We start from the raw sequence: 12,152 nt of genomic DNA, 5'->3' as shown, positions 1-12,152 counted from the left end.
TATCTCTTTTTTTAATTTTAATTTTTTAACTGAAGCATAGTTGATTTACAATGGTTTAGGTGTATAGCAAAGTGATTGTTTTTTATATCTATATCTATATATAGATATAGATATATAGATAGATAGATTCTTTTTCAGATTCTTTTTCCATTATAGGTTATTACAAGATATTGAATATAGTTCCCTGTGCCTTACAGTAGGTCCTTGTTGTTTACCTATTTTACATATGGTAGTGTGTAGCCATCCCAACATCTCTTGCATCACCTCTCAAGAAAAAAGAGCCATAACATTGTAGCCAGGGATCTAATGTGTGAGACTGGGGAGCAGCTAGGGTCACTTTCCTATCCTGGTAGGTACCTCACTTCACAGTTAGTTCCTTTTTAATGTTATATATTATATGACACTATGCTATATTATATTATGCTATACTATCTTATATCATATCATATTATATTTTATAATTATTTTTAATGCCTTTTTATAGGGCTTTCTTGACAATAGAATTGTGAAAATCCTATTTTCAGAGTAGTTGTTACAACGATTCTTGCTGCACTTTCAGGAAGTGAGGACAGTGGCTAGAGTGTCAGTGCCACTCATCTTACACTGAATAGCAAGGAAAGTTCCCGGGGAGTGAGGGGCAAGATGAAGACAGAGGCCTGTTATTTTTTGCTTACTGGTTATATTATCTCAATCTGCTTGAGTTTCTGAATCTTATTATCAAACACTTAATTTCACAATAAAAACATGAATACATTATTGTTTTAAAAGTTTCAGATGGGTACTTGCAGAATTAAACATGAAAATCCTCTTTATTCCTTCCCATCAAATCTCACTCCATTCCCCAGTAATAACCACTGTTTACAGTTTGATGTTCATGCGATTCTATGTATTTATGTATACATACAGTCATCAATAGGGAAGCAGTTGAAACAACAAGGTCCTATTGTATAGCACAGGGGACCATATTCAATACCCTGTGATAAACCATAATGGAAAAGAAAATATATATATGTATAACTGAATCAATTTGCTGTACAGCAGATTAATACAACATTGTAAATCAGCTATACGCCAATAAAATTAAAAAAAAAATAGAGGGGCTTCTCTGGTGGCACAGCGGTTAAGAATCTGCCTGTCAATGCAGGGGACATGGGTTTGAACCCTGGTCCGGGAAGATCCCACATGCTGCGGAGCAACTAAGCCCATGCACCACAACTACTGAGCCTGCGCTCTAGAGCCTGTGAGCCATAACTACTGAGACTGCATGCCACAACTACTGAGGCCTGCGCACCTAGAGCCCGTGCTCTGCAACAAGAGAAGCCACCGTGATGAGAAGCCCACGCACCGCAACAAAGAGTAGCCCCCGCTCACCACAACTAGAGAAAGCCCATGCGCAGCAGTGAAGACCCAAAGCAGCCAAAAATAAATAATTAAATAAATAAATTTATTTTTAAAAATAGGGAAGCAGTTAAATAAATTAGAGTATACCCACCCCATGGAATACTACACAACAGTTTTAAAAACAAACAAAATATAGCCATAAACGTCCAGATATGCAATGAACTTCAGAGCATGATATTTTCTCCAGTCATTCATAGACGTACACATATGCCATGATCTATTTATTCAATATACTACTGATACCATTTAGGTTGTTTCCAAAACACACACACACACACACACACACACACGTGCCTACACACACTGCAATATTCTTGTGCACGTTTTTTCATGTCCTATGTCTATATTTCTCTAGTCCAGATAAACAGAAGTGGAATTATAGGTTCAAAGATTCTGCATTTAAAATTCTAATAGATCCTGTCAAATTGTCTTTAAAAAGTCTTTATTATTTTACATTCCCTCTAATTGTGTTTTAAGCATATCCTACTACTCCCCAATGAATGCTTACTTACGCTGGATATTATTTATCTCTTCAATTTTTGCCCCATAGACCAAGAGAAGGGTTGGGAATCTCATTATTTTAATTTGCATTTCTCTAATTTTAGTAAAAAGAACATAGTTTCCATGTTTATTGGCCACATATATTTTTGTGTATTTCTCATTCTTCTATTGGCCCATTATTCTGTAGGGGTAGTTGTATTTTTCTTATTGATTTGTAGTAACTTTATATATCTCAGCTATTAATCTTTTTTCAATTTTTTTATTGACGTATAGTTGATTTACAATATCGTGCCAATCTCTGCTGTACAGCAAAGTGACTCAGTTATAGACATATATACATTCTTTTTTAATATTCTTTTCCATTATGGTTTATCACAGGATACTGTATATCGTTCCCTGTGCTATACATTAGGACCTTGTGGTTTATCCATTCTAAATGTAATAGTTTGCATCTACCAACCCCAAACTCCTAGTCCATCCCTCTCCCTGCCACCTCCCGCCTTGGCCACAAGTCTGTTCTCTATGTCTATGAGTCTGTTTCTGTTTTGTAGATAGGTTCATTTGTGCCATATGTTAGATTCCACATATAAGTGATATCATACGGTATTTGTCTTTCTCTTTCTGACTTACTTCACTTAGTATGATGATCTCTAGTTGCATCCAAGTTGCTGCAAGTGGCATTATTTCACTCTTTCTTATGGCTGAGTAGTATTCCATTGTATATATGCACCACATCATCTTTATCCATTCATCAGATATTAATCTTTATCAAGCAACTTGCAAAATATTTTCCTGTTTCTCTTTTGAATTTTAACTCTGATTATGGTTGTTTCCAGCAAGTTAAAAGTGATGCCATCTACTTTAATCAAATTCTTTATAACATTACAATTATTTCTAACAACATAGCAGAAGCTGAGAAAAAGTCTGAAATACTATCTTTTCAGCTGAAATACTTCTGCTGGTGTTTTCTGTCCATTGGGAAGTAGTTGCCTTTTCTAACAGGGATTGAAGGGCAGAGAAGATTTAAGAGAAAACAGATTAAGTAATAGCATGGAACAGCAAAGTTGAAGAGCTTTTTTTCAGTTTCTCTCAATCATTTTGTTTGTAACTGTACAGAACATCAGACATTTGCCATGTGCAAATGTATGAACAAAAATGACATTCTATGGCTAAATATAAAATACTTTTGAATTGTTTATCATTGAATAGGTCTCATATTAAATCTTGCCTCTTACTATCCAGATTGTTTTAAAAAATGACTTTATTTCTAATACTAGATGGACCTTTAAAACCAATACTTAGTCCCTACAATGAATATCCCAAGTAATGTTATGTTTAAATCGACATCCTTATTTCTCCTTTCTTTTTTTGGAAAATGCATTTCTTATGTTATCAATCTCTTAATGTTGTTTGTAAAGTACACAAACAAAAACCCTAAAAACTAAAATGGAGAGAGGAAACTGAATTAAAGTAAATTGGAGGGACTTCCCTGGCGGTCTAGAGGTTAAGACTCTGCACTTCCATTGCAGGGGGCATGGGTTTGATCCCTGGTTATGGACCTAAGATCCCGCATGCCACAGGGCAAGGCAAAATAAAATAAAATAAAATAAATTGGAAATATCCCCTTGAAACTTAACTGATGTAGCTTTCATGGGGGTATAAAGATTACTATGTGATCTAGTGAATTTAAGGAATAAGTTTGTTGTTAGGCAAAAGAGAAAAACCAGTGAGTATCATTTAGAAAATATTTATTAAATGTCTGATAGCATCAAGGAATGTGTAACAAGGAGTATGATAGAACCATGCCTACCCCCTGTAGTTCAGCCAATTGCAGTAGATAGATAATTAGTGATCTTTGCAAATATATGTTTCTATTAGTTATGGTAAAAGAAAAGAATAAACAGGACCTTTTAAAAAGTTTGAAGACCTTGAACTTCATCCAGGGTGATATTGAAAATATTTAACAACTGGCAATGCTAACAACCAATCAAAACAGACAGTAGCTGGTCAGCCATACCACTGAGCACTGGCAGAACATTAGCCCTGGTTATATTAATTTAGGGATTTCCACTAGTAGTAAGTGGAATGACTGCAAATACAGTCATTCTAAATAAATGTCTTTTTTAAGTTTCTGGTAACAGATGCAAAGTTAGTTTAAAACATAAATAGAATATGAGAAAAACTTAGCTAGACTGCAGTATTTTAAAATTAATTTTTAGTGAATTTATTTTAGAATATATATATATATATATATATTTTTTTTTTGGCCCACACCGTGCGGCATGTGGGATATTAGTTCCCTGACCAGGGATTGAACCCATGTCCCCTGCATTAGAAGCACGGAGTCTTAACCGCTGCACTGCCAGGGAAGTCCCTTTAGTGAATTTATTTTATAAAATTTTAGTACTATTTTGAATAGGTAATACAGTCACACGATTAAAAACATTCACACGGTTAAAACTTCAGAAGGTCCAAAAGACTATTCACCTAAAAGTGCAAGTTTTTGCATAGCCATGTTTTCAGTTCTCTTAAGTGAAGAGACTATCAGGTGAGACTGCAGAGGAATTTGAGGAGGAGTACGCATTGCTCAGAGATGGGGTGCAAGTTTTTGCAAGTTTTTGCATAGCCGTGTTTTTGCATAGCCGTGTTTTTGCATAGCCGTGTTTTTGCATAGCCGTGTTTTTGAATGAGCAATCGCTCATTACCTTATGTCCAAACTGAATTCTTTGGGCTCCATGATAACATAACACAATATAGAAGTAAGTATACTTTTTTTTTCTGGGGCAGTGTCACCTGGCATGCAAGATCTTAGTTCCCCGATCAGGGATTGAACCCACACCCCCTGCAGTGGAAGCATGGAGTCTTAATCACTGGAAGTCCCACTTTTTAATTTTTTTAAATTATTTTTTTATTGAAGTATAGTTGATTTACAATGTTGTACCAATCTCTGCTTTGCAGTAAAGTGACTCAGTTATACATATATATATCTGTATTCTTTTTTTTTATATTCTTTTCCATTATGGTTTATCCCAGGAGATTGGATATAGTTCCTTGTGCTATACAGTAGGACCTTGTGGTTTATCCATTCTAAATGTAATAGTTTGCATCTACCAACCCCAAACTCTCAGTCGATCCCTCTCCCTCCCCCACTCCCCCTTGGCAACCACAAGTCTATTCTCTATGTCTCTGAGTATGTTTCTGTTTTGTAGGCAGATTCATTTGTGCCATACCTTAGATTCCACATATAAGTGATATCATATGGTATTTGTCTTTCCCTTTCTGACTGAGAAGTAAGTATACTTTAAATAGTTACCCATTTTCCAAGCAGAGCTCTTCTTTCTTCAAATACCTAAAATAAATAAAAAAAAGAATGGAATGATTTCATATTTCACGGTTCAAAATACCCATTACAAAAAAGACATCATTAAAGTATCAATAAATATTGACAGGCTTTTCATTATATCTACTGAGTATAAAACAGATTTTGTACCTGAAAAGGTACTTTACTTATATTTTTTTAATATTTATTTTATGTATTTATTTGGCTGTACCAGGTCTTAGTTACGGCATACGGGATCTTCGTTGCCGCGTGCAGGACCTTTTCTTTTTTTTTTTTTTAGTTGCGGCATGCGGGATCTAGCTCCCTGACCAGGGATTGAACCTGGGCTCCTTGCATTGGGAGTGAGGACTCTTAGCCACTGGACCACTGGGGAAATACCTTTACTTATTTTTAACTTGGGCAAAGTTTCTTTTTTCTCAGTTTCTCCATGTGAAATAATTCATCTTGAAGAAGAAATAATTTTTTAAAGGCAAGAAATAAGAAAAGCTGGGAATTCCCTGGCAGTCCAGTGGTTGGAACTTCGCGCTTCCACTGCAGGGGGCACGGGTTCAATCCCTGGCTGGGGACTAAGATCCCACAAGCCACTTGGCATGGCCAAAAAGAAAAAAAAGAAATAAGAATGTAATTGTGAAGTGAAATCATTTTTGGAATTTGAAAGGAGATGAAAAAACTGACAAAGGAAAAACAGGAAAATGGAGAACCTCCCCCAAATATATCAGCATCAATAGTATACGAACCTGTGAAATTTATGAGTGAGTGGCTCTGTTTTTATATTTCCATGAGTTCACATATCGGGGGTGTACATGACTTATATGTTTGTAGGATTAGAAACTTGCATATGTGTGCCTCTGGGCTTACAGCTCAGTGTTTATCTGTATAGGTTTGTCGTTATATACTATTTAGGATAGAAACCATGTCTTAGTCACCTTGCAGTGCAGTGCAGAGTGCTGTACAGGGCATATTAGAGGGACTCATGTTTGCTGGACTAAATGAATGTGATCGTGACAAATGAATATCCTTATGAATGTATCAGTACAATGTGAGTGTATTTCGAAACTGGTTTTTCTGAGCATCAGTCATTTGTATATTTGACTGAGTGAGGAAGGGACAACTAATGTGAGAATGTTTGGCGGAGGAGGGAGTTCTGGGGAAAGGAAGTAAGAGACAGCAGTGAACAGATGTGAATGTCTCTCTCACTCCTACACTACACCCTCTGTCAGCTTTCAGAATTGGACCTGATGTTTTTCCCTTCCTCTTGGCACTATCTAAATTCTCTCACACTGTTAAGATCATTCCTATTTGGAAAGTAGCACAGGCCTATTTCTTCCCTTTTGTGGAGGAGGATGAGGCGCTGGCTTCCTTCTTCCAACAGATATATTTTCCTTCCTTTTTCAGACTCTCAAACTCTACTTTCAAAGGGCATACGACACGGAGATTGAAATAACTTGTTCAACAACAACCTCAAGGCCTGTAAAATGTCATCTTTGCTACTAACCCCGGAACCTCATACATCACAGGCAGACACTTTTTATACTTTAGAGAAGAAGAAAAAGAATACCATTCTTGGGTTTCCCTGGTGGCGCAGTGGTTGAGAGTCCGCCTGCCAATGCAGGGGACACGGGTTCGAGCCCTGGTCTGGGAGGATCCCACATGCTGTGGAGCAACTAGGCCCGTGAGCCACAACTACTGAGCCTGCGCGTTTGGAGCCTGTGCTCCGCAACAAGAGAGGCCGTGATAGTGAGAGGCCGGCACGCTGCGATGAAGAGTGGCCCCCGCATGCTGCAACTAGAGAAAGCCCTCGCACAGAAACGAAGACCCAACACAGCAAAAATAAATAAATTAATTAATAAACTCCTACATCCACTATCTTCTTTAAAAAAAAAAAAAAGAATACCATTCTCCCTTTCCCCCTAATTAACTGCGACCTGGGCTACTAAGACCCTCAAATAACGGCAACAGAAACTCAGAATTTCTAAATGAAAATAGAAGAGCAGACTTCCCTGGTGGTCCAGTGGTTAAGACTCTGCACTTCCACTGCAGGGTGGCACGGGTTTGATCCCTGGTTGGGGAACTAAGGTCCCACATGCCCCAGGTGCGGCCAAAACAACAAAATAAAACAACAACAACAACAAAAATAGAAGAGAACCTAGAGAATACAGAAGACTGAAAAATCAGGATTCAAATATTTCCTGAACCCTTCTCTTGTGTCTAACCAAATCCTATCAATCATCTAATTCCCAGCCCAAGTCCCTGGCACCAGCACGTTTCCGGCACCCGCTGACCTCACTCCTCCCAACTCCTCCTCCACTTGCAGCCCATGCTCCACCTGGACTTTCTAGGGTTTGCAATTGCCTGCCAGGTGATTCTATTCATTTCATTTTCCCGTGTAGATTACAACCACTTTCCCTTCTATGCTCCACAGGCTCCACCGCAGGCTCTCAACAAACACCTACTGATGGAACAACAACAACAGTTTCAGATGTCGTAGAATTTTAGAGCTAAAAGGAATCCTAAGATCTTTTTGTTCAATCCCCTGATTTTAGAGGGGATAAGCAGAGGCCCAAAGAGTTAATCATTGGTTCCAGACTGTCTGTTCAGCTCAACTCTATACTTGGTTCCTCCCTAGATCCCTGGTCTTCCCTATCCCGACCTCCAGCCCTACGTTCTCCTTTTTTTTTTTAAAGCTTATATTTAGTTGGACAGATTGATACATGTGTTATTTATTTAATTTTAAAACTTATTTGGCTGTGCCGTGTCTTAGTTGTGGCATGCGGGATCTTTATTGCAGCATGTGGGATCTTTAGTTGTGGCATGTGGAATTTTTTGTTGCAGCATACGAAATCTAGTTCCCTGACCAGGGATCGAACCTGGGCCCCCTGTATTGGGAGTGTGGAGTGTTAATCACTGGACCACCATGGAAGTCCCAGCCCTATATTCTCAGTGAACCGCTGCTCACACTTTGGCCTGACAGTGGGAAGAAAAAAAGATTAGATCCAAAGACCACAACCTCCTTTCAAAAGGAGGTTGGGATGCCCATCATGGTGTCCAATGGTAACAGGGGGCATTGGAAAGAAAGGGGCACTGACTTGAAGGGGAGAGGAGAGTCAGCAAGAAGGTGGCAGGAAAGGAACAGGGTGGGAGGTGGAGTGTTTAGAGAGCCAACAACCAAGTCTAAGCAGGATCCAAGCAAATCCAGTTCTTTACCAAAAGGCATTTAGACCCAAGTGGAAACTGATGAGAGTAAAGGGGGAGAGGAGAAACACCAGACAAACTCAGATCTGGTTCTGACTCTGCCCTTGACAAGAAATATAATTTGGGACAAATTATTTAATTGTCAGGTCCTCAGTCAGACTCAGAATCATGTATTCTCTGGTTTGGAGCAAGTCTTCCTTCCAAGGATTTGCAATCAGGTTTTACATCTTTAAGAGCTGGGAAGGGGGTGGAGGGATAAATTAGGAGTTTGGGATTAACATATACACACTACTCTATATAAAATACATACCCGACAAGGACCTACTGCATACCACTGGGAACTATACTCAATATTTTTAATAACCTGTAAGGGAAAAGAATCTGAAAAAGAATATATATATATTTGTATAACTGAATCAGCTGGCTGTACACCTGAAACTAATACAGCATTGTAAATCAACTATACTTCAATTAAAAAAAAGAGCTGGGAAACGTATCGCTTCAAGCGGAAACGTTAAAGTGGGTCTTCTTTCCTTGCAGAATGCTGTAGTCTGTTAACATCACAGTTTACTCAGAGCCTGCTGTTAAGTCAAAATCCCACGGTTGTTATTTTAGTCTGTTGACACTGCAGTTCCATATTTTACCATGTGACATCATTAAAGTTAGGAATAAGACATTTCGGGGCTCCTAAATTATGACAGATGTATGGTAGTTAGGTGCTTTTTCTCAGAACACCCTTTTAACGTGTACTGTACTACACGTGCGAACCATACTCAAAAAGAAATGTTGATCATTTTCAATTAAAACACTGGATGGCAAAGAAATACATACTTTTAAAACATTCCTTCTCTCAAAGTTCACAATACCTGAATTATTTTATAATCTGTTATATTTGCCTAAACTGATGATGCTATTTTTTTTAGGTGTTTACATTCGAATTCAATCTCTATGCTTAAAGCCTGCTGTGAAGTTAAAACCCTGTGACTTTCAGTCTGAGACAGTTACGTATTTCACATTTTACTACAGAGCAGAAAAAAGGCAAAATTAAAAACCAAAAACAGAACCTCAAAATTACGCTGATCATTGGTGACAAAACGCCCTGTTTTAGAAATACAGGGTAGCCCTTGAAGTTATTGTATGGACACCTTCTGCCGAGCTGTATCCTTGGCCATCTATTTTTAATCCTTTTCACACAGTCAGAATGTTAGATCTGGAAGGGACTTTTGAGGTCATCTGACCCGACCCACTCATTTTCCAAAGGAAGGTAGTAAAGACCAGAGATGTAAGTGACTCACTGAAGTCAAGCAGGAGATTATTAGTACAGCTGATCTGGAACCTGTATTTTCAATTCTCAGAGTTTTTGTTCTTTGTTTGCTTTTATTTATATTTGTTTTTTGAATTGTTTTAAAATCTGAAATATTATTGCACTGTATAAAGTAAAAACCAAAAACTCTTCTAACAGACCTCCCTCCCACCTTCCCATGCCATCCAACTCTTTGGGGGAAACCACTATTAATAGTTTGGTATATACATATCCAAATTCCATGGGTGTGTCTATGTACATTAATACACAGACATATGGGTATATACACAAGATTTTTAAAAAAAAATTTTTTTTGGCCACACTGCGGCATGTGGGGTCTTAGTTCCCCAACCCGGGATCGAACCCACACCCCCTACAGTGGAAGTCCACCAAGATTTTTTAAAATAATTTTACTCCAAACTAGAACCTAACTAAACCAAAATAAAGCAATTTTGGAATAAAATGGGAGTTCTGAACAACAAAATAAATATCATCTTTAGAAATTATCATGAAATTTGACAACAGCTCTTCAGGAACCAAGATAAGGCTGTGTCATGCTTGCTATGATGCGCGGCCCAGATTCCCCTCCAGAATTGAAGGATTTATTCCCCCCAACTCTTGGGAGTGCTGCTGGCTGACAGCCGTGAGCTGGAGAGATCTGCCTTGACTAAGATCCCATCCACTGAATGCTCAGTGTGGAAGTATAAAGGCCAGGCCCCCTGATGCAATGCAAGACTCTGAAGGATCTTTGGGGTGTCCTACAGGGTCCATGGAGGCCTTGTTGCAACTGCCCGACAGCCCAGCTTCTTCCTCTGCCCGAAATCTACATCCTGTTCTTCCCTCCCCACACCTCCCCAGGTATGGATCCCGAGAGCCTTCCCCCATCAACGCCCTACATGCCAATCTCAGAGTCTGCTTCTCCAGTAACCCAACCTGCAACAGGCAATCAGACAATCAGACAATCAAGATACATTTTCTCCATGGCTGCTAAATCGATGAAGACTTCTCATTTTTCAAAGAAAATTTCCGAAAATCAAGACATCCAACGAATACGTATTTCAATTCAAGTCACTTTTTCACGTGCGTAAAACCTTTACAATTCTATGAGAAAATGTATTTCAAAACTAAACACTGGAGTTTCTGGGGGCAGAAAGCAGAGAAGCTGCTATATAAACTGTTGGAGAACTAAGAGCATTGCAAACAGGTGCACAATAAATAATTGTTGAGCTGAATTAAAAAAGACTGTCAATAGACTTGCTTTTTGCTCATGGCTGGGTAAAGGCTGGATTTCTCTCTCTGCTTCTCCTTTTGTTTCTCCTCGTGCCTCCTTTTTTTTTTTTCTATTTCTCGATCTCCTTTCCTCACTTCCTTTATCTTTTTCCTTTCCAGTATCTCTCCCTTTTACTTCTCAGTATTCCGATCACTATGTTGGTTCCTCTGTCTCTCTCCCAAATTTGCTCATGTTCTGCATCAAATGAGTAGAAACAGGAAAGTCCTGAGCAGAAGGGGTCAGGATGGACGCTCCAGCTTTGCCAGAGCAATTAGCATAGCTGTTAGTTCAGAGAGGCAAAGGGTCAAATCCAGGCTAAGGAAGGAGAGACGTGGGAACAAGAAGGTCAGAGTCAATGAAGGACGTCTCAGTGAGTACAGTTGACCTCTGACTCCATTCTTTGTGCTTCAAGAAACACATCAGGCTCTGGAGATGCAGAGAGAAAAGACAGAATCGCAACCCTTAACACATTAGGGTCAGGACTTCCCTGGTGGTCCAGTGGTTAAGACTCCATGCTCCCAATGCAAGGGGCACGGGTTTGATCCCTGGTTGGGGAACTAAGATCCCGCAGGCCGCACGGCACGGCCTAAAAAACAAAAAAGAAAAATCATATAAAAACACATTAGAGTCAAGTGGAGAAGTCGGTAAACAGTCATGAGAGGAAAGAAAAGCAAGGGGGATTAGGCTTCCCCGAGAAATGACATTTCAGATAACTCTTACAGGAGGCCATGAGGAGGGCACTACAAAGGCGTGGAGGGGATGAGAGAGCTTGGCCCAGATGTAGGATGAGAGGAGGCAGAGGCAGGGCTTGAACTGTGATGCAGGTTGAGTCAACTCATGAAGGGTCCTCAGTGCTATGTGTGGGGCGGGGGCTGGAATTTACCCTTTGGAGCAGCGTGTTATCAGTCTTACTTAATAGGATTAGTTAATAGGATTAGTTTGGTACTTCAGAAAGATCATTCTGGGATCAGAAGAGAGGATGGATTGCTAGGGATAGAGGCAGTGAAACCAGTTGGGGGGGTTACTACAATGTGCCAGGCAAAGGGTGATGAGGGCGTGAACTGAGAATGTGGAGCTGGAGGTACGCAGTGAAAGGAGAAAAGGGGTCCGGATGAAGAGACCTAGGAGGAAGACTCAGAGCTGCA

The 12,152-nt window shown here is 39.3% G+C and overlaps 1 protein-coding gene across 3 annotated transcripts in view; it reads right to left on the bottom strand.

Moving 5' to 3' along the window:
- FBXO16 (F-box protein 16) overlaps positions 1-12,152 on the bottom strand; it is a 56,514-nt gene that overhangs the window by 37,312 nt on the left and 7,050 nt on the right. For all 3 annotated transcript variants that reach the window (XM_004321475.4, XM_019941347.3, XM_033857597.1), the window contains exon 3: positions 5,216-5,251. In XM_004321475.4, coding sequence (XP_004321523.2) covers positions 5,216-5,251 — 36 coding nt within the window. The remainder of the gene's footprint in view (positions 1-5,215; positions 5,252-12,152) is intronic.

Source organism: Tursiops truncatus, chromosome 6 (assembly GCF_011762595.2).
Source record: "Tursiops truncatus isolate mTurTru1 chromosome 6, mTurTru1.mat.Y, whole genome shotgun sequence".
Taxonomy (NCBI): domain Eukaryota; kingdom Metazoa; phylum Chordata; class Mammalia; order Artiodactyla; family Delphinidae; genus Tursiops; species Tursiops truncatus.
Note: the sequence above shows the minus strand (reverse complement) of the source record. Positions and strands in the feature narration are given on the sequence as shown.